This window comes from Mesitornis unicolor, unplaced genomic scaffold, assembly GCF_000695765.1.
Source record: "Mesitornis unicolor isolate BGI_N332 unplaced genomic scaffold, ASM69576v1 scaffold18982, whole genome shotgun sequence".
Classification (NCBI taxonomy): domain Eukaryota; kingdom Metazoa; phylum Chordata; class Aves; order Mesitornithiformes; family Mesitornithidae; genus Mesitornis; species Mesitornis unicolor.
In genome coordinates, this window is record NW_010170039.1 from 1 (window position 1) to 23434 (window position 23434).

Here is a 23434-nt window from a genome sequence, read left to right on the forward strand (position 1 = left end):
TGTGCCTTAAGCCTCAAACTAATATTAAACTCCCACTGTAATGTCCTGAGAGCTTTGAATGAAAGGTTCTAAGTTGTGCAAACATTGTTCCATCAAGAAAATTCTTGCATTGTAGAGTATTAAGTGCTTAAAATTGTCCTACTGGCTATTTACTTCCATCTTCCTCATGAGTAAAATATATATGATGGATTTGATGGTTAAATTTTGACGTGCATGATCTGTACTATCAAAAGACGCTACTACAATTTGGTTTCAACATTTTGCACTTTCTACAAGCATGTGTGCGAAAAGCAACACACTACCAAGACATGCCATACTGTTACCAATGTCTATCACAGTTGTATAGGAATTTTATTACCGTTAATTTTAACAAATCCTAGCAAATATTTGGTTGTTGTGGCAGTTAAGTTACTCCTAAAATATATTATTTCAGGAAAAGCCTCATTCTGTCTTAAGGCATTGCTTAGCATTAGTATGGGAAAGGAAGACTGGAATAGCTGTGCAAGAACCTGAAGGTTTATGGTGTAAATAATTTTTTTATTTTTGTAATAAAATATTTTCACTATTTTAGGTTGCAAGACACCTTGCTTTTCTGAACAAAGAACTTGAGGAAGTATGCCATCTCCAGCATCATGCCAAATCCTGCAAATAGCTCATAAACACATTGCCCACCCGAAGAACTTCAGGTCAGGATTTGATTTATATGAAAAGCAAACACCTTCTCCAGAGGATCTCTCCCCTTGGATCCCTGCTTTATGGGCTTAAGCAGATAAGAAATTCAAAGATAAAGTTGGATGTGGCTTATAAATACACAAACTAAGAGCTGAATTTCTCCCCTACCAGATAGTTGGTGCTTAAAGCCTGACACGTGAAGACACGCACATTGTACAGGCAGCCTTTCCAGTCTGAGACCTCTCTTCCAAGACTAAATTTTACACAAGACAGTAAACCTCCCAAAAAGTAGTTAATTTAAAAGCCTTACTAGGGTCTTCTAAAAGTAATTCTCATACATAGGTGATGATGACTATTGCCCTTCCTAACTACACAACAGCCATAGGCTTTGGATTCCACAGGAGCTCTTAATGACCAGCAGGTGGAAGGAACAGCACTCAGAAAGCAACTGTTCCCTTTCCTGACAAAAATACTCGCACTTAAATGGGACAGTTTTTTAGGACAAGTTTATTTTTTTTTCTCCACGGACCCTAAGGGGGAGTTTATACTGTACTTTTTCCTTTTCATCACCAATGCAGATGCAAGACAATTGGGTATCTGTTTTATTTTTCAGGACATTTATTTTGTACACAAAGCCAAAAAGAAAAAACCAAAGAAAACTGAAGTTTTTTAGCATTTCCCTGAAACCAGCATTTTCTAAATTAACATGAAAGCTTGGTTATTCTACTCCTGCACTTAACAGTTCACGTAAAGTAAATTGAAGGCACTGGAATAACAGGCTTTTTCTGCCACAAAACAGTTTCCTTGAAAAGCTTCCATCATATGAACAGGCTTTGCTGTTTTGTATTCGAGGACCAGGCCTTCTCCCATTTCAGTTTTAATTAGTTTGGTATCGACAGCTTTACCAGCATTGCTAAAATTAGTACTTAGTCTTATAATAGCTTCAGATGGGAGGCCAGGAACTATAGCTTTCAGGTCAATTGTCGATTCCTGCCCAAAATTGAGAACCATCATAAAGACTCTGTCTAACCCATCCAGTTCCCTCACATACACAAACACATTGCTGTCATTCCAGATGTAGCACATCCACCCCCGATGAAGGGGTAGCTCATTGCTGCGAAGTAAAGTTAGCTCTCTGTACAAATTCAGGGTTGAGTTGGACCAGGTCGTCTGGATCTGCAACAGTCAGCATTAATAGGTCAGCTCCTTGCACTGAATGTAGGAAACATCGCTTACCTCTCGCACTCGCACAGTCTGCTGAGAACACACCTATTAGAATCCCATTTTAACAATTCTCTCTCTTCAAATTTGTCTGCGAATTCCACTGAAAAATTGTGTTTTCTCATGCACTTTCTTGGCACTTGTGGCGTGGCATGGCAGAGACAGAGGTTATTAGGCAGGACAGAATTTCCCCAGCACTGACACTACCTCTTACTCCCACAGTGTCCATATAGAACCATTTATTCAGGTGAAAGCCACAGGCAGTCAAGGCTTGATACTGAGCTTTTTTTCAACTGCCTTGAAAAAAATATTTAATTATGTTAGAGATGGTCTATGTTCAGTTCTTGTTACAAGGCCAGTGTTTTCTATAGTAATAGGAGTGAAAAAAGACCAGTTTTCAGTTTAATATTAGGATGCTTCTAATAATTTTAGAGCTAGATTGCCATATCTACATTATAATTGCGGTTGCCCTGCTTAACTGAATATAGATAGACTCCTTGCTCACACAAGGATTTCCTTTTCTCTAAAATGTTAGGATTCAGTGCCTTTTTATTTTCCTCCCTTGAGTTTGTTCTTACTAGCTACACTACAAATTCCCACTAAGTAAAAGAAGTCAGAGCAAAATGGATACATTACAATACTTTTAAACCATTATAGTTAGTCACCCTTATAGATACCTACTTCAGCATTTACACTTTGGTAGTCCGAGTTAACAGGTAACCAGCTACTGTTGCCTTCAGTAAAACCAGCATTATCTTTGCCATCCCACTGCATGGGGGATTTCTCTGGAAAGGTCACCTAGAAAATAAGATGGTATCAGAGCCATTACCAAGAAGTTTCTTGCTTTAATCAGTGTATTAAAAAGTTATCCCTTGAATAGCATGTTCTCACATCTTCCAGAGGATCACCATTTCAGTATTGCTTTCTTGAGTTTAAGTTAAAATTTAATGAGGAGGATGTAATCCTGCTCCAAATGTAAAGAGAAAATACAGAATCAAGACAGTTCCTGAAATGGAAGAGAATGGTGGTCTCATGGATACAGAATCACTGGGTAAAGTGTGGAATTTCTAATTGACTCTAGTAGAGTTGTCTCCCCTTGGTGATAATAAAGTTTCCTAATGACAGCTAGGATATTTTGATAAACACCTAAGACATGCAGGGAGTTGGTATATGAGGTAAGGAGTCTTTAAGAAGAGATGCTGTTATAACAGCAGCAAATAACTAGTAAATGCTATGCAGTGTCTGTTCTTTTGTAACCAGCACATTCTTCACCTTAGGACTCTTCAAGCTTTTATTTGCAAGAGGTACAATTTGAACAGCATTGTTTGTGTAAGAAATTATTTCCAAGTGCAAAAACTTTATTGAAAACCAGCTTTTAGCTGATTAAAAACTGTTGATGTAAAAAGTCTGGAGGTTCTCATTTTGAAGGATGCAGAAAAATTCTGAAAAACCTTCTGCATTGTTATTGAAGAGCTTGCCAAAAGATCTGACACTTAAATTTAATGATATAAGAGGGCATAAAATATTTTGCACATACTTTTAAGTGTTTGTTTTCCATGAAAACTGTTTTTCATATAAAGGGCACTTTTCAATACAATCTGTCAGAACAGCAGCGCAACAAAAGAAATTGTCACTTTGCTTTGTGACATTATAAATAATGGGTTTCTCCTTTTAGCATGTTCTGAAAAGCAGGAGAAAAAAATCCCAAGTTTTCAACACTGGTAACACTCCCTTTCATTTTTACCTCTTCCAGCTTTTCCTGAAGTCTTGCAAATGCTGGGGCTAAAAACTATACCCTGAGCAAATACTCTCCATCTTTCTAAGCCACTCATTAATCAAGGGATTCTTTCTCTCCAGACTGAATGAAGAGTGGTATTGCAAAGTTACAAAGCTGTGAGCCACAGGGTAGCTACTAAGAGAGAGTAAACACTGAGGAGCCAAGGGCAAGCCACTTTCCTGAAGAGTATCATTCTCTCAGCAGTAATCAGCAGCAGGAAGAAAATGCAGGAGATATTTTGACCTCGGTGGTCCTCAGAGGAAATGAGATTTCCTTATAACTCAGAGAATCATTTCCTCACATCTGAATCAGACAAACCTGGTGATGCTCCTGTGCTTCTTCAAGTATGCCTTACCCTTTGGTACAAAGATAGCCAGCACCACTGGTAACATCATCAGAGCCTGTCTCATTCCCTAACAGAGGCTTTCCACAGCGAAAACATTATTGGCCACAGGACCATGTTCTCATGCTACTCAGAAGGGGTCATCAGAGGCAAAGCAGAGCTGTAGAGGGCTGTGGCCAAGGCACCCTTGCATAGTCAGAGCAAAGCAGTCTGCTGGAGATGGTGACTGTAGCTATTCTCTCTCATGAACTCCGATTTCCTTTGAAAAACAGCCAGAAATAATGGACTTTGACAGAGCCAGTAGGGTACATCTGTGGGAGGAAGGAGACACCAACTTGGTTCCTCATGCTTCAGATGACTACAATACACCTCTTATAACAACTGGCCCATGCCTGGTGTTGGCACTTGCTGCCCCTTCTGCTGAAGCGAAGCAAAGCAACACTGCTGCAAAGCATGCAAGACTGATCTAGCAGAGGACAGAAATCAAGGACTGTGATTGCAGTCCAGCAGTTCAGAGACATATCAAGGCCTTGGGTCTGGTCTCTCGCCTGGCCATTTCCACCTGCTGCCCAATGGTTTTGCCATGGGGGACACAGAAAACCATATAGACAGTGAGAAAGACTGGGTTTGGTTAACAAAACAGAAGTTAGTCTATTTTTGAAAGTTCTGTTACTCAGAACAACAGGATCAGAGTTTATATGCTCTTCACTTACATTTTCTGATGCAATGTTCTCCATGCCTATTTCTTCACCGTAGTAAGTTACAGGAGTACCAGGGAGGGTTAAAAGCAGCATGTTTATAACATTGACGTACTCCTTCCCAATCCGAGATGAAATCCGAGCAGCATTAGGGCTTCCAACCTGAAGAAAACACCATTCTGTTAAACACACATTATAATATTCCATGCATATGTCAAATTGGTTAATTAATTTTAAAAGGTAGTAGGTTTCTTTCTTTCCCCTCCAGGCCTGTGAGTGCAATTATATTTTTTAGCTTGGTGCCAGTAGAAACTGGCACAAGCCAGCCAGTGGCACATGAGGCAGAAGCTAAGAGAGATGACAAATAACAGATCTCCATGCTTACGGTTCCCTCAGATTTCTGCTATTTTCTTTGCTGTGTGAAGGTGGTGCTTGTTTTGAAAAGATCTCTTGCACATCCCAGACATGCTACCTAGCAAAGCCCAGTAAGGTTTTAAGTAAACTGCCCTCAGCAGACTGCTCTGTTCTTCCCTGGCCCTGGAGGTTTCTGGAATCATTGCTCTGAGTTAGTTTATGGCCAAAGATAATTGTACCAATCCTGTCCTCACTGGTGGTTTAAGCCAATGCCCTGTACTACGTTAGAGACACCAAGGGAGGGGCGTAATCGTAAATTCCCTTCTATAACCCTTGCACAGGGGTTGTAGCTGTTCCTGAAGGGCAGGACAGCCACCTGGTCAGCCAATGCCAACAACTGCGGCCACAGCAGCCAAATGTTTCACGTGGACATCTATAACTCAGCAGTGGGCACAGACTGCTGCTGCTCCCACTGAGAACAGCATGTACATGTGGGAGACATTTCTATCACCATAAGAGGAACTGTCACCTCTAGGTTTCTATCACCTGTAGAAACAAGTCCTTCCTATAAGAGTTGGGTCTAGGACTCTTACCGCCCAGTTTGGCCATTTTCCTGCAGGCATGTTTTTCATCCACAAGTTGACAGCTTCAAAAATACTGTTGCCTGATAGATTTTTCATGTTAATTAGGTTGAAATTGAAGGGAAAATCTGCTTCTTGGATAAAAGTTGTTCCATAATACATCATTGTTGCTTCGATATCTTCCTTTTCATCCCCATCAGAACCCATAAACCTACAAGGAAGTACACAAGTACCCCATTTGGCTCATTCTTGGTTTGCACAGAGCAGAAGGGAACTAGTAATGGTGATGGACATACTTAGAAGGTAACACAGTATTAAGAATTATGTTTGCTTCCTTCCTCCCCATCAAATAATATTAATAAGAGAAACAGTATTTTCTAAAGCAGACAAGGAAAAATATTTCTTGGAAATTTCTGGAGAAAAATCTACAAGAGTTAATGAAAGGCTGTAAGTATCTGACTGAAGTCTCATCTTTCTGAAACCACATCCACGTAACTCCATTCCAGCAATTTCCATGCTTTCCTTTACAGAAAAGGACCTGGAGGTGCCCCAAGTTGAACATGAGATAGCAATACACAAAGGCAGCTGGCGATATCCTCAGCAGAATTAGGAGGAGTGTTGTCAGGAGGTCAAGGGAGGCGATGCTTCTCCTCTGGTCAGCACTGGTGAGGCCACACCTGGAGCACTGTGTCCAGTTCTGAGCTCCCAAGTACAAAATAAACATGGGCATACTGGACAGCATCCAGCAAAAGGCAACTAAGGCCATTAAGGGACTGGAGCATTTCTCCTATGAGGAGAGGCTGAGAGGTGGGACAGGAGAAGTAACTGTCAGGGAGGGAATCTCATCAATGTTTATAAATATCTGAAAGGAGGGTGCAAAGACGATCATGCCAGGTTCTTTCAGTGGTGCCCAGTGCCAGGATCAGAGGCAATGGGCATAAACAAAAACACAGGAGGTTGTCTCCAAACATCAGGAAACGCTTCTTCACAGAGTGACTGGGCACTGGCACAGGTTGCCTAGAGAGGTGATGAAGTCTTCATCCCTGGAAATATTCAAACCAAACGGCTCTAGGTAGCCCTGATGAGCAGAGGAGTCAGAGCAGATGATCTCCAGAGATCACTCCCAAACTCAACCATTCTGTGATTTTTAACAATCTCCACGTGTCAGCCACAGGGCTGATTAATTACAGTGTCTCTGTGTTCTGTATGGTGGCCCCTTCTGCATACTTTTGTACAGTCCATAGGTACAGCAGAGCCACCAGGGCCAATTAATTTCCTTTCCCTCGCATACTGGGGAAGAGATAATAGAGCCTATGCATCGCTGCTTGCATTTGAGGAAAAAAGTATTTTTTGGTCATATTATGTTACTAAAAAAAAAAAAACCAAAACATTTTAGTGCAAGCAAAAGGGTGACAAAAATTAGAGAACAATTCAGTAGCTGTAATAATGATTACCTGTATCGGCCAGGTTCACTGCTGAACTCATTCATGGTTTGACGGAAGCTACGGATGATATCATGCATACCGACTTGTGTGGTCGTGTAGTCGTGGTAGAGCTGGGAATAGGCTGTGATACTCTCCTTCAGGAAGGATGCAATATTTCCCATTAGTTCACCAATATTTTAGATTTCAGAACTCGCTAAATTCTTCCCATCCTGTCCTGAGACAACACACCAGCCCAGATAAATTTTAACTGAAATATTTGAGTTTAGCATGCCAACACTAACAGCGCAGATCTGAACTGCACTTGGGGAACTCTGAAGATACGATAGCAGAGAGAGGAGTGACTATTTTGGATCCTGTCTTTCAAGAGGGAGAGTCCACCTGCAGCAGCAACCAACCGAGCCCATGTGCAGCTGTGAGCACAGCAGGTATTGTGGCCACACACCAGGCTGGACAGATGGACAACATCATTGTCGTAACTTATAAAGGTAATGACACTTGTGGAGCTGACCAGTTTTATGCAATGCCAAACTCCGCAGGGGAACAGTGCCTTAGTGCTGGCACTATCTGGGGACATCACCAAGTTCACCATATCTCAGCAAAAGCAAATAGCAGAGTGTGCATGCTTCTGAATGCATCTGGCCACATCTCACTGTGACACGCTGACAGTATGAGGGGGTTTTGGTTTACTCCAATTTCTACTAGCAGTGTAGAAGAGGTACATGCTAGTGACTGCCACAGGATCCCAAGTGGGCCAGAGCTCTGAGCTTATGTCCTGTAGTGGGCTCCCCAAAAGACAGCCAACTGTTAAGATCTAAAAAGACTAGTCTTTTTAGAATATAAATTGAAAAGCAAATGATTTTAAACAGAAAATTCAAAGCAACTGTGTCAGGACAGAAATACAAAGGGTCTATGGACAATTCTCCTCCCACCCACAGTGCTCCTGCTTCCAGATATCTCTCTGACCTACACGCTCAATCCAGGGGCTTCTTCCTTATATGCGCTCCTTCAGTGGACCACCCAGGAGCCACCTGTCTTCCAAGGGACACAACTCAGTCTTCCTAAAGTCATAATTAAGACCCAAAAGAATAAAAACATGCACTCTCATGCCCCAGTGGGAAATGCAGGGAAAAAAGCAAAGGCAGAACATATACGTTACTGGATTCTGGGACTTGTTCACTGGAGGCTCATCGCGGAGATGTGCTGCTTCTAAAAGAAATCTAACAGCGCTGAAACTAAATCCATCAATTCCTTTGCCGAGCCAAAATTTGATAATATCCTAGATAAAGGTAAGAGTTGAGAATTCCAAGTGAGCCCATCCCTTTTGAAATAATACATAAACAGAAAATTAAACCTGTTACTAGTCATTAACGTGTAACAATTTACTTTTTAATTTGTACATCAAATTTCACTAGAAGTTAAAGTAAACTGTGTTGATCTAAGGTCAAACTAAGATCCAAATAAAGCATGTCATGATTTCAGCCAGTACAAAAAAGAAAAAGACCACTTTGTAACTTCTCCGCTAATTCACACAACCAAAGCCAGGGCATGCCTCTCTAAAAGCCGTTTCTCATCTCGTCCATCAGAACAATCGGGCTCGTGCTAAGCGCTGCTGTTGCGTTGCGTCGTGGCTGCACACAAGTAGAACACATTGATTCAAAAATGCAAGAATATTTTGTTCTGCACAGACCTTGTGCAACCAATATTCTTTTTATACAACAGAGCTCTTAAAACACTTGTTCTCTCTTCTTTGACTGATGTGATTTTTTTGTTTTATTTTCAGGCTTATTTGTTGATTTGCAGGAACATGAAAAATTATTACTCAAGTTAACTGCTATTGATCTGTAATTTCACTATCAAATTCAGAGGTTAGTCACTAGTAGTAAAATTATATCCTACTTCAGTAGCTATTATATTACTACAGTTTTAATTGCTCTAGTTTTTAGCAAACAACTCTCAAGTTCAGTTCCTCTTGGGTGGTTTCTCAAATGTTCTTTTAGACCAGATACTTTTCTTCCTCCGAGTTAAAAAAAATAATAAAATTGTCAAGAAAGCTCTTGAATTGCCTTTTTAAAAATGTATGAAGTAGCCTTGCCTGAATAGGCTGGAGTAGAACTAGTCCACATTCAAGCTTTACAGATTTTTGTTTGGCCTTACTGAGTTGTACTTTCTTATAGTGCCATTCTGAAAGTAGCAGCTCTCGATATGGTGTCCATTCAACACTGCATCCACCAAAAATTAATTCACGCTTATGCATGCGCTCATCACAAAAGCAACACTCTGCAGTGCAAATATCAAGCACTAATGTGCTCACTGAGACCAATCTACTTTTATTTATGCAAGAAAGCTCCAACATGTTGGCTGCTGAGATTCATTGCTCTTGCACGCCCTGTGGCTAAACCAAAGATTTGAGTTTCTCTGGAGGAGTCAATTCGCTTCCTGCTCACTCCTCCTAACCTTCTGAAACAGGATTTTGATTTAAAATACCAGACAAGGATTATTCTTTAACATGCTGGAGAAATTACGGATGTTTATAAGCATTTACCAAAGGTTGGTGTTACCAGGCCAAACTTACTGGTGTTCAGTTCATTTCTTTGCATAAGAAATGCAGCATCTATTTGCTACTGGAGCTTCAGTAACGTATCAGGTACCATTCAAAAAAAATTGGCCAGGGCCATTGAAAAGTATGTGTGATGCTAAGAATAAACAGTGTGAGAGACAAGACACAGCATTAAGGGAAGTACCAAGATGCAGAGAGGTTACTAGCGGCATTCAAGAATCAGTCTTGAGAGCAGTCCCATTTCATGCTTTAGTTAACAAATACAACCAAAAGGGTTTTGTTTCTTCATGCACATGCAGTACTTGGGGTGAAGGGAGAGGCCCCAGAGAGACACTGAGACCATCACAGTAGAACTTGGCAGCTGTGAGGACTAGCGCCAAAGAAATGCAACAAAATTCAATGGTACAAACACTTAAGGACTAAATCAAAACACTTGCAGTAGCTGTACTGCCTGATGGGGTATAAACTGAAAGGTAAAAAAACTACCCAGCAATTGTCAGACCCCACCATGTTCAGGCTCACTTCTCCATATTTTAATGAAGGCTACATTGTCTGCTGGGGGATGTGATGCAAGCAAGCCTGAGGTTTCCGAGCACAACCTTGCCTGGTGGAGCACTCTCACTCTGGTGGCTGGCTGTCCATCTCTCTCCCCTGTAAGGTCATCAGAGATGTAGACAGATCGAAACTCACTATCTCTCCCTTATCCACAAGCCCAGGCATTCCTTGTGATTCAAATCAGCATTGCCTTGCTCTCTTGGAAATGCAAACGTCTCTGCTAAAAAGAGGTGCCATCCCCACGTTTGACTGGCTCATTAACAGCTCCTTGTATCAACAGAGATAAAAACTTCTCTCCACTTGGGTGATTCAGCTCTGTTTCAGCTCAGGCTTCAGTGCCAGAAAAGCTATTTCAGCTGAAGCCAGAGAGCCAAGTTTGAACAGTTTGTGAATAAGGTTAGGCTGAAAAGCAGAGGGGTCCTAAGGCATCAGAGCAAAGAAATTTTAAGACAGCCTTCAGTGGGAACAGAAAGCAAAAGGGAGCTCCTTTTTAAGTCCAGTAGCCTGTTTCAAACACCCATCAAGATCTTGCCAGGCACTTGTGTGAGCAGGGGACTTAAGCCAGTAGAAAAAGCAGTAGATGTACCTTTTTGAAATCCAGAGGACTGCAACACCACCCGCTGCCAGTACTCCCACTCTAGGACAATTTTATTTGGATTTTTTGTTGTCGTTGTTGTTGCTTGTCTGCTTTTAAATTAAAAAGACTTGAACAAAGTAGCTCTGATGCTGGAAGCATTACAAGATCAAGCTTGAATTTTGCTTATAAACTTACTGTTTGTCTAGACACCTTTTCGTTTCAAAAGTTTACATAAGCGGCAATCCTTGAGTTGCTTCCAACCAGATTGCACAAATAATCAGGGAAGTTAAGTGCAGAAATAGCTGCTTTGCTGTTGGCGCAGCAGCAGCGGGTTACATACTTACATGGATTTCTTGTTGGACAGCAAGGTTGCGAAAGTTTAAGTCTGGCTGTTCTTTCCCAAACTGATGAAAATAGCACTGCTTTCGCACAGCATCAAACTGCCAGCTGGAGTTCCCAAAGACGCTCACCTGCTCATACAAAGGGGGATAATCAGAACTCTTCCTTTAATAAACATTTACTCCTGTGCATACTTCAATATAGCAAAGCACAAAAAGCCTAATCTATTCATTAAGTTCTGAGTAGATTTTGGTACTCATGTTTTATATTTCCTTCTCCTGCGAGGTGCTCACTCTTTAGTCATCATGTGTATTTCTTTTTCAATGTTCTGTTTCATTGAATTTGAGTTTAGTTTTTGGTTTGGTTTGGTTTTTTGTCTTTTTAAATAGACTTTCACTGGGAGTTAATCAGAATAGAGAGGGAAACGCGGGTGGGAACATTTCTTTACGAACTGTTTTTCCTAAAGATTATTAAAAGTAGCTTTAGTTAACTTAGTGCTTTCTGCAATCTGGTATTACCCCTTTGAAGTGCCAACAACAGTCAGCATGTTAAAATGTTAACTTAATCGTATCTGCAATAAAAGAATCCAAAAGCTAAGATAGCTCTTAAGACTAATTTAAAAAATACACTAGTTGGTACAAATATTAATTCCACTTTGAGTTTTTAGAATATACAAGTTGGTAATCATGCACCCATCAGTTCAGATTCCAAGTAAATACATTTGAAATAGGCAACCCACTTTCTGGTGTGATGACCCTCCAGAAAAAGGGCAGAAGCCAAGAACACGCTGTTTTGTTTCCCTCCCCACCAACTATGATTTCAGAAGACCTGAGATGAATTTTCTGGAGCAGAGTACCTGGACACAGAAGAGGACACATGTGAACAACTTGTGCACAACCTGTGCACAACCATCCCTTCTTTTGTTTGATTAACGAGTCAAGGTTTAACGCTGACGGAAAGAAAAGCCATTTTTAAAACTCTGAAGTAGGAACACCTGTACCCTGAGCTGGTTGAAATCTTAATCTGCACTAGCTCATTTAATAACATCAGTCTGTACCTCTCCACAGCCATTTATAACCCAGTGTGCACTGGGAGAGTTTGCTTTTGCATCCAGTTTGGGATTTGCAGGCATCCCCCTCGTGCTTACCCAGTTGTTTGGAGGAGTGACCGAACCCGCAGCCTGCACGCAGTCCTGCCAGATGTAGTAGTCCATGTACTTCCCAGTCCGATTGCGACTTAGCTGAAACCATCGGTGTTTGTCGCTTGTGTGGTTTGGTATTAAATCCATTATCACCTTTAACCCTTAAAAATCAAACCATTAAAAAAACCCTAAAACCATTACATTCAGCCTTTTAAGACAAAGCTTGTATTTTTTCTTAATGCATTATCAGAGGCTTTTGGACATCTTCCTTCCCAGAGGTCTGGCCAAAGGGAAAGCTCCTGCTGGAAGGATTTAATCTCAAGGGACTGGTGAGTGCATTGCATTTTGAGCCGGCATAGCCCCGTTGGCTGCTGACACAAGGACACACAATCAAAACCAGAAGCCCCCAGACCAACAAGAGTCTGCAAGTGGCTGCAACTCCTCTTGCTGGTACTGCTCCCCCATGCCCACTGCTGGGGAGGGAAAGGACAGGCAAGAAAAATTAGATTTCTGCTGTTACGAACCACTTCCACTAACTCTGACTTCAGCATCTGTCTCCCAGCTCCCAGGTGGGAAAGGCTTTTCACCAATCTAGCATCAGCACACATGTTCTTCCTCACCTTCCTTAAAGACTAGACATTTTTTGAATTCCCAAATGTTTCTGGGGCCGGCAACCATTTTCCGTCCAGCCCAACAGCTGTAAGGGGAAACACCTGAGCAAACGCCTGGTCTAAGGCACAGACACATCAACCAAGGATGCAATCATGGGAAGGGAGTGTATGTTCCCTCCCAACTCCCTAATTGCTTTGCTGCTTTCTCCAGAAAGCAGCCATCAGTCATAAAATTCAAAGTCAGAAACAACTGCATCTTGGCCTTGTTCCTGTTGGGACTATGGATGCCGATATCCTCATGCACCAGCGAGCACAGGCAGCACCACCAGCCCTACCACCCATCAATATCCTCAGAGGGAACTGTGCCTTGCAGAGGATGCATCACAACCTGATGCTGCTGTTGTAACTCCCCACGCCTTCAGTCCTGCTCCCAGCACTACTCCAGCACTTTTATTTTGCTCCGAGTTGCAGCTTACCTTTGTCATGTGCGGCTGCAAGCAGATTCTCAAAATCACTCATTGACCCAAACATGGGATCAATATCGTAGAAGTCTTCAGCTCCATATCCAAGGTCTTTTAACGGGGACTTGTAGAAAGAGGTGATCCAGATGGTTTTTATATTCAAGTACGTCATATGGTCCAGCTTTTCTTGGATCCCTATTTAAAAGAAAACGGCATCACTCCTTTAGAAAAAGCAAAATATTTCTGTTGAAATGTTTGTTGCAGGCTCTCAATCAAAGATGGTTCACAGGTCCCTTTGATACCTCATCATCCCATTTTCACCAATCACAGGTAGCAGGGCAATTTCTGCAGGGATAGCGTGAGATCACAGAATGGAAACCATTCAAAGACACTTTTACAAAGAAGGAATTTTCTCCTTCAAAGAAGCAGGATTTTAAAAAGAAAATCAGGTCAAAACACATTTTTATTCTAAAAATATTTACAATTTAATGTATTAAATTTAACACTCACTTCTGAAGACAAGCTCTTATATTTTGTTAAAATGCAGCAACAGCATTGCTTTCCCATTTCAAGGAACATAAATGAATCCTCAGCCCACCTGAAGGGAAGCACAACTTTAATGCAAAGATCCCAGGTTTTGCCTGCCTTAGAAGAAGTCTCTTAAGGGTTTTTTCTGTTGTTTTCTTTAAGGACACCTCACTCCAGCCTCCCCTGGTATTTTTAAATCCAAATCTTTCCTATCTTCCTGTCATGTTACTATTGGCATGCAACTACAGAAACAGTTTTTTCTCTTCACTTGGCAGCAGAGTTGTGCTGCTGCTTGCGCTCAGTCCCACCTCTAAACATCTGTTCTAACACCAGGCTTAGACTTAGCAACTTGAGCAAGCGACTCCTAGAACTATTAATGGCAATGGGAGTTGCCATTAATGATTAATCAGACAACTTCTTGTCCATTCTTCATTAAGGTGGCTTTCTCTATAAGACTGTATGGTGATTTTTCTTATATATATATATATATGTACATATATTCATATGGATACACACACACATATATACACAGATAACTGCCACACAGCTTTGCACACACCAAGGATGGAGACTCACCCACCTTTCAGATCCCCATTCCCATCCTTGTCGCTGTCCCTGAAGGAACGGGGGTAGATCTGATAGATAGGACCAGCCTGCCACCAGTCGAGACACTTCGGAGAGAGAGCAATAATGGCAATCGTGGCGCCCACAAGCACAGCAGCAGCAGCAATTATGAGCCAGAAAAGAATCTCCCTGGTGACTCGGTACCGGGCTTGGCTGGAGAACTTTAGTAAGACTTCCTTTGGCATCCCCGCATAAGGCTTCAAGGCCGGCTCCTCTGTAGCTGCTGGGTCCACATCAACCATGCACGTTCTGGGCATTTCTTGGCTGCTGGTATCAATCTCCTTGTCATCAAAAGCCTCATTTTGAACAAATCCGTTGTTCTCCACACCTCCCTTCTCACTCAGCTCCATGGGTAAGCTCTTAGCTTCCTCCTCAACCATTTTACTTCATGAGTCTTGTCCTGGAGAGTCTGGGCACAGCAAGGAAGTGTGCCAACACACCTTTGTTCAGCGAGATGAGAAGCAGCGTAATTAGCATCTGGGTTTATCATCAATCCTGACCAACTGGTCAAAGTTCAAAAAAAAAAAAAAAAGGCAAAAAGGGCAAAGTGCTCCCACTCTTCCGCATAATAGGCATCTTCAGCAAGATAACAAAACGCTACCAGAAAGCGCAGCCTTCCAGGGAGGCAAGCCTATCGCTCGTGCCAGCCAAGCAGACTTACATTCACGGTTGCTCTCTCCAGCACACTAAACTTCTCTTCCTTCTGACAGCAGAGGAAAAATTGGGTTTTTTACCAGTAAAAGATACAGTAAATATGCAGCTTTCCAGACTGGTCGTGGTCTCCCCTGCCTAAAGCAGTCTGAGCATTAATTAGCAATTTATACCTGGACAAAAAGAACAAGGTGTTGACAACTCCTGGCCCAAAAGCAACAACACAAACTACAAAGAAAAGATAGAAAGGGCAGTTGTGCTTCGTTTCTTATGGCTTGGAAAAACAACACCCCCAGGACTAACCCAACCCAGCCCATCCACGGCTCTGAAGCAGTAATCAGATAAAGCACATACCAATCCTGCTATTCACAGCACGTGGCAGGTTGGACAGCCAGAGCTGTCCCCAGGTCAGGATGGGATAACTGCACAGGCACAAGCAGGTTTCAAGAGAGAAAGCCCACTATCCACTACTGAAATACCTTTTTAAAGCAAAAAAAAACAACAACAACCAAAACTCAAAGAAACAACCCCTCCACCCAGAACAAGAAAAATGAAACATCCAAACAAAATCTGTTTAAAGAAAAGTGACCTTTCCCTTCTCCCTCTTTAGTATACGTTTTTCAAGCACCTGTCCATGACCATGGGGTCATGGCCCCAGGGAAACTCCCATGAGCAAGTGCAGTGGAGAAAAGTTCGGGCTTGACCTAGAAAAAAATATTTATTACATTTGCCTCAAACCATGAAAGAAGTTTATAAACCAATGACTGAAAAAAATCCAGCACGCAATATTCAAATGATTCAAAAATGTGTTATTTCTTCAGTAGCTCAGCTGAAAGGAGGCTTTTTTTTCTGCCAGAGTTAATCCTTTCTTCCCTTTCCTCACAGCAGTGCCTGGCTGCAACCTCAGCCTGTGCAGAGTCAGGGAATTGTCAGAGCATCTGAGATAGCAGCAGTAGTTTCAGTGCCTGCAATTCAGTATTGCCAGGAAATTATTGCAAACAGTCTCCCTTCTAATGACTCTGCAGTCCCAATGTCATGGTGTCAGTAGGTTGCAAAAGTTTCCAGGCAGGCACGGTACCCTCGGGGACGAAGCCTGTATTTGGTACCTGGTTCGAATGTGTCAGTCTGTTCACTGTATACTTCATTCAGCTTTTCCATAACACCAACCACTTCTCCCATCTCCCCTTTAAGCTGCTTCATTTCAATGACTTCATTTCAGATTAAAATAGCAAACGTGTAAATACAGATTTTTCAGGTTGCACCTGAAGACCTTGGTACTCCCCACCTTGCTTTTTACCCGAACTCAGAGTTGCTTTTCTCTTATTCCATATGCGTGTTTCTAAATTGTGTGGCTGCCACAGTTCAGAATCAGAGTTGAGAATATGGATCTACATATGAATAGATATAAAAACATAGGCATAGAATATCTATGTACACCCCTCTACCCCAGCGATGCACATGACCCTCTAAAAACCCCATGACTCATCACAAGAACAAAGCCAAGCCTCCCACATCACGACACTGCGCAAAACCAATGCCTGTAAGAGGAAGCTTGGCACCTTCTGCGATACTTAGAGACAGGTAAGTGGTATCTTCAAAAAAAAGTTGAAGGGCGTTCATTGAAGAAAGTCAACCGGGGTGACACTGATACAGACTGTACAGTAGGACACAGTACACTGGGACACAGAACTGTCATTTATAATAACAAATAGCTGCTCAATAGGTAATGCTACACAACTGTGACTTAAGATGCAGTTTTACGCCTAATCCATCAACATTTAACACTAATTTAATCAACTCTTATCCCTGACTGCTTGTTCCTGCCTTGTATGTGCCAGGTGTAGTGTTGAGGCAGCTGCGCACTGAACCAGATTGGGAAACAGATGTGGTTGTAAAAAAGCTAAATTCATTCTTCAGACAGCTCCATTCCTAATCCACCTGGTCCCCATGAGAGGACACGAATGATTCTGCCAGCTCAGCACAGGGAGGAAGAGGAGGACAGGCAGGGAGAGGCGCCAGGACACAAAGCACAGCTACTCAATTGAGCAGCTCTTTGGGCAAAACGTAGTCTTCACGTCTTCACATTTGCTTTAGCACATCCCTGTCTGCCTCTTAGAGAAAGTCAGGGAGTAGAAAGCAGTTAAGTCTCATACCCACAAATGCTGCTGGAATCAAAAACAGGGAAAGGGTTTAAATTCTGTTAATGGGTTACTCACAATCACACGTGAAAACTGCAGAGGATCAGGGACCTAACCCCCCCTTGACCCAACTGCTACGTCACTGCTACCCAAAACACTGCTGAAATGCTGTTTCCAAGGGTGTATTTCAGCCCCCACCCCACCCTTCTTTTCTTTAAGCCAGTAAACTTAATGGTGATAATTGCCTGCATAGACACGTGTGCTTGATCTAACGATATAGGGAGGTTTCCCTTCTTATGTGTACTTTTAACCATTGATAAAGGCCAATGTATTTTGGGAGTCAGAAGCTACCACTGCTCGCTGTATGTTACTTCAAATGTCTAGCAGGGGTGCAGCAGCCAAGGCCTGCTCTGCAAACCTTGCTACACAGGAGCTGCGGCTTCCAAGGAGCCCCTCTTGGCCTAATCCCTAAGTAACACTAAAGGCTTATTTATACCTTAAGCAGGACGGAGCGTGTCTTCATTGCCAAGTGCCCAGCTGAAGAGGGGGATTACGCTGCTGCGGCAGATCAACGCAGCGTGCAGGAACCAGAGGCCGTGGACAGATGAATCCACATGCGCTACCTCAACCTTCCTCCAGTGGCTACAGGGCACACAAAGATACAGGGACACACTATTCTACAGTTAAAACAGAACATAAACCATCCTGGAAACAACTAGGTCACCATCTTAGTGAACATATGTTTTTTTACAGCTGGACTTCAATCGTTTTTCGGATTAGCCCTGCGTTGCCACATAAGAAGATCTGCAGCACAAGCAGGCAGCAGCAGAAGCAGGGAGCAGCACAGCACAAGTACACTTAGGCTGGATATCTGGACCTTCCATACAGCCAAGGAGCTTAAAACAGGTCTGGATGATCATCTAACACAGACACTGGAGAACAAGTCCGAAAATCTGGTACTTCCTCCTATATGTTTTTTTCCTCGGACTAAAAACAAAACCACAGAGCTATGTTGTTTTTATTACAGACCTGTGGATTTTCTCCTCTTTTCTCAACTTGAGGAGTGGCTCACCTGAAAATTATTTGATATAGGGAAAAGGTAAATTTCATTTTAAAAGAGGCAGATCACCAACAATTCCCATTGAGCTTTAACTTTTTCCTTTTAAAACACATTTTATGTATGCAGGCATTACGCTTTTGGCTTGCTCTCAAGCAATTCTGAACAGTTCCCTTCTGAGCAATTTTTTAGTTTAGCAGGAGTAACCAGCCAATGCAGCTGCATTAGCAGAATCATTAAAGAGTAAAGAAAACACTTCACATTCTGTGCCAGTTATTCTGTTTACATCAAGGTTAGATAGGGAAACAAAACCAACCGGTATGTGGGCAGCAATAGCTGCTATCTCCACACCAACTGCCATGGTTATTCCTATAAAATGGAGGGATTAATTTCCACGAGCACTTCTTATATATAATTATTTAGATGCACAGGCTGACTTGGTCTGCTGTTTGATGCTATACAAATGCCAACTAGCTTGCCAGTTATGTGATACCATACATATTACAGCGAAAACCACACAGAGGGGTGATTAAGCACCCTAATGTGCTAAGTGTAGGAAGATGATTATTGTTAAAAAGTTCTCTTGCTTAATGCTTTTTCACTAAATGGTTTGTTACCACTGGAACTGGTCTGACAGAATGCACTTCACCTCTAAGTATTACCTCAGTATTTACAGAACTGGGACCAGCTTTACACCCTTGTAAAGAGGCAAACACTATGGCTGTCAGTTTTTCCTCAATGGCTCACACAAGACTGATGGATAATCTGACTTTTAAAGCTATGTTTCATTCCACACTGAGAAAGTCCTCCCTGGATGCAGAGGGTAGCATCAACACCATCAACAGATGTTCTTGAGGAACAAGTTCCTGATGCGGTGCCTCTCACCCTGGGGTCCCCAAGCGTGCCTGAGCTTTCTGCCATCAGCGTGAAGATCTGGAGGGTGGCAAAATGTAATTGTGTGGGACACTGTGACACGGTTTGGTGGGGGTTTTTGTTATTTTTTCAAAGCTCCTAGTCCACTAACAGACTACGCAATTACAGGTTGATGGCATTACAAGTGCTGTAATTGGCTACTGCTTGGCTCACAAGACATATCAGGGTAGGTTTCAGGTGAAGGAGGCACCTGGCCCCTGCCCCCCAGGAGTGATCAGCATAGTCGGCTTCTCCCACTATTTCAAATGAAAACTTTAATGAAAATTATCCTCCAAGTCTTGCTGTTAGCATGGCTGCAAGAACAGCAGCACACAGCACTGTCTCCTCCTGGATGCCCTCCCCTGCAGAGGGACAAGAACTATACTGGTGTGCATCTACAGGAAAACTCAAACTCCAGGTTTGTTGGCTGTCCAGGAGGAAGCCCACTCACGTAACTGCACCCTTCTCCATCTGCGCTTCTTACCACTCTTCCCTTTCCAGCACTCGGCCATCACGTGTCTGTTCTAGAGGATGATGACTTTCAGAGAATCTTCTTTTCCAGTCTAGTCCTTAAAAGCTTTGCCAGGGAGAGACCCAGACCTTGATTTTACCCTCACAGGAGCTGGGGATGTTCAGCACAATATTAAACCCTGAAAGACTGTTGCTGAAATTTGGATGGCTGGACACTCAAAAAAGTGACTTGGTGTTACTGAAAGACATCTGGAATGGGAAATTCATAACACAGATGGCACAGCTTGACAGCCCAACAGGAAGCCAAGCAGAAACTCAATAATAAAATGTGGCATTGCACTGCATTGCCACCTTATCTATCCTTTGTGTTGCTAACAGATTGCAGCCCACAGCAAGCTACAGGTATCTAACCTTGCTAGAGCTTCTCTCTGACAACAATTTACATTCACTGACTAGTAACTGACAAGCAAATTTTGGTCTGCTGAGCACTAAGCACTTCCTCCTGGAGAAATTAAAGGAGTTTCAGGGAGGAGCTGTCAAGTGAGGATTGTGCTCTGCAGGGCTGGCACTGCATGACCACAACCACCACCCTATTACACAAGCTGAACTGCTTTCCACAGTGCCTCAGTTTCCCCACCTGCAGGAATTACACATGTAGTATCACAGTTATATGTAGCACTTCACTCAGCCTCACCAGAGCTTATGAGTTTAATTCTTTCCTGTCTCTATCAGTACATCTAGACAGATCTCCCTGTAACTCACCTGCTTTTTTAACATGTAATTGGTGAACAGCAGTGTCGTAGGTATTCCCTTAGCCTAAGCCACACTGACTCCCTCCCAGCCTGCACCTTTTTCTTTGGAACTGTCTCAAGAACCATTCATACAACATTTTCTACAGCAAACCCCTATGAGGTGAGTCTGCCTCTTTCTATGCTGGCTTAAAGAGACTCTACTAAAAAAAGTGATAAACAAATGCAGACAAAGCAGGTTTTTTTAAGAGTGGGGCTGGTGTTTGGCTTTCTTCTGGGGGGTGAGAGGGTTAATTATTGTTGGTTTTCCTACAGCAAGGAGAACTTCAGTTAAGTCTTCACCACAGTATGTATCATTTACAATTATGAACTATAATTCTCTGCCTTGAAGTGAAACTAAGAAGCTTTTATCTGACACCAGAGCAGTACCATTATGTGCCATTTGAATGCATAAGCACTCCTAACAGTTTCAAGTTTTGTTTCAGAATGGTCTGGCATTCAAGGATCCAGTTATGGGGTGAATACAGCTTGGTGAAAGGTGAAGAAAGCATCACGGCAGCAAATATCCAGCTTCCCATTTTGAACTTAAAGAGTCCACTGAACTGTGAGGGCTCTTCAGGTGCCAAATATCACATTATGTATCTGCATAAAACAGTTCGGGGCACCTAGCTCGCCTATACCAGCGAATCACAGAAAAATGTAATCACACATTCAGCAAGTATTCCTGTAGTGCATTTAAATCTGCCCCTGTCACTCAACAGCAGAGTGACCACTATCACACAAACCCCTTCCCACTGCCCTGAGCATAATTAAAGCAGCTGTCTGTCACTATATAAAATTATTTAGGTTGGAAAAGACCTTTAAGATGAGCCATGTGTTCTCTCACAGTTCTCGTACGTTCAGCTCTGCCACGCTGCCTGGGACTCTGTACAGTGGGACTCTGACTCACTCAGAGCAAAGCCAGTTTGCATTTCAAAGACAGACCTTCCAAATATTTCAGTACTGAAGGCTGAATAGAAACAGGTGTACAACTTCTTTAAGTCAGTGACAATACAATACCCATTTTGTAAATGTCTTCTCCTTTTCCTTCATTTCATCCAACACCTTTTATTTAATGCAGTTCAAAGCATAGGGGCTACTAAGACCGTATTAGAAGATATACCTGCAAGATAAAAACTTCTGTTTTCTTTTAATTCAGTTCACAGAAGCAGCACTTGAAATATGGTAACTGCATATTAAAAAAAGAAAAAAAGTTGCTCCAATTACTCACACATTTGGATCTCTGCACTTTTTTCCCCTCTAAAAAGTTGAGTGGAAAGTTAAATGCAGTAATTGTAGTCTCCAAAGCAACAGTATGGAACTTGCTAAATGTTTTTAAGGTGAGGATGAGTAGGAGTGAAGAGATGAACATAAAATATATTTTACCATTTTAAAATTTGTCACCCAGTAAAATGAAAAAAAGGTGTCCATGACTCCAAGTAGAGACTGAGAAGTTGTTGTAAAGCACTACACTTGTAATCATCTCGCACTCTGTTTGCATTAGCTGAGTATTTCCTACAGCTATAACCTAACAAATTAAATGCAGATTTAGGAAAGCTGGAAAAAAGTATTTTGGTTCGATTTAATGCATTTTCTGCTTCCAAAAATGAAACATTATTATTTTAAAACACGCTAAAAAAAAAACACATCTGCTTTACACACTCAAGCCAAAATCCTTATTGCACAGTAAAACTTAGATGTGTTTATGATCATTGGATAAAGGATATAAAAAACCAACAAAAACCCCAGAACTCAAGATAGCATCTCCAGTTTCTCCTAAAAAGAACAAATAAAAGACTGTAGATTATTTGTCAAAGATTAAGCAGACATCCACCTTTTTGCATGAGAGTAATCTGCCAAAACAAAAGCAAAATTCACAGAATTAATTTGATGGTGTTACGAAGTTTCCTTCCAAAAATAATGGGAAATCTCTTTTCATTAGTGCAGTCAGACTTTAAAGTGTATGTATTTATTTCAGTTTCCAAATGTAGGAAGCGTGTTCACCTCCCAAAAAAGTAGCTAAAACACATCAGTGCCAAGAGGTGTGTTTTCATCACAGTTTCTTAGCACATTTGTAGTGAAGACACTTTAGATTTTCCAAGGAAAAATACTCTTGCAAGGAATATAAGATTTCTGAACATTTTTGGGTACCTCTTCTAAGTTTTGGACACTAATTCCTGGAAGTAGCTTCCCCCTGCCCCAACCGCCCACCCCCAACCCCAACCAAACACTACTCCAGCATAGCCTCAAATTTCCTACAACTCACCTTAAACTCCAAAAGTCTGTGAAAGCAGAAAACCAAGGCAAATTTCCAAAGCAAAAATTCTTTCCAACAACAGTTTCAAGCAGTTGCCACAAGTCTTCGGAACGCATCTCCCTACTACACAATGTTTTTCTTCACTTATTAGCAGGGTTAACTGCTTTCACGGAAAGATTACAAAACTGATGGAGAAAGTCAGTGTTTGTGTTGCTTTTGTTGGTTTTTTTTTTTATAGAAGTCCATCCCCATGACTTGAATCCTTATCAGTCTTTGGTAAGTTTTGAAAGCAAGTGCTGATGCAGTCGTTAGTTGATGTTAATTCACAGTTGCTAATCCCAGTAAAAGCACAGCAAAGCTTTTTCTGTGGTGAATTCTTAGTCAAGCTGCATATGGACAAATAAGGACAGCCAAGGAAATACCCCTCAATGGAAAAAGATGTTCTCAATAATCAAATCAGTCTTTAAATCCAGACATTGCAGCAAAGGAGAGCTTTAAGAAGGAAAACTAAGGAATTCGGGGGAACATGACCTTTCAGATGTAAGAAGTGCAAAGCACAGATTGAGCACATAAACTGAACAATGGAAGTGAGAGATGACCTCAAGCAGTGAGATAAACCCAAAAAGGAGCCGCAGTCCTGCTAAAACGCAAATGCCATTTGTCTTCGGAGCAATAG

At 41.9% G+C, this 23434-nt stretch overlaps 1 protein-coding gene across 1 annotated transcript; it reads right to left on the reverse strand.

Annotated features, from left to right (window-relative positions):
• Window positions 1–1407: 1407 nt before the first annotated feature.
• SLC3A1 (solute carrier family 3 (amino acid transporter heavy chain), member 1) lies at window positions 1408–14864 on the reverse strand. Its single transcript, XM_010179566.1, has 10 exons — window positions 14441–14864; window positions 13348–13527; window positions 12267–12421; window positions 11125–11250; window positions 8248–8367; window positions 7101–7225; window positions 5659–5857; window positions 4694–4873; window positions 2575–2676; window positions 1408–1848 (listed from the first exon to the last, which is right to left on the reverse strand). The coding sequence occupies exons 1-10, from the start codon at window positions 14862–14864 to the stop codon at window positions 1408–1410; spliced, it is 2052 nt and encodes a 683-aa protein (XP_010177868.1).
• Between the last annotated feature and the right edge of the window lie 8570 nt (window positions 14865–23434).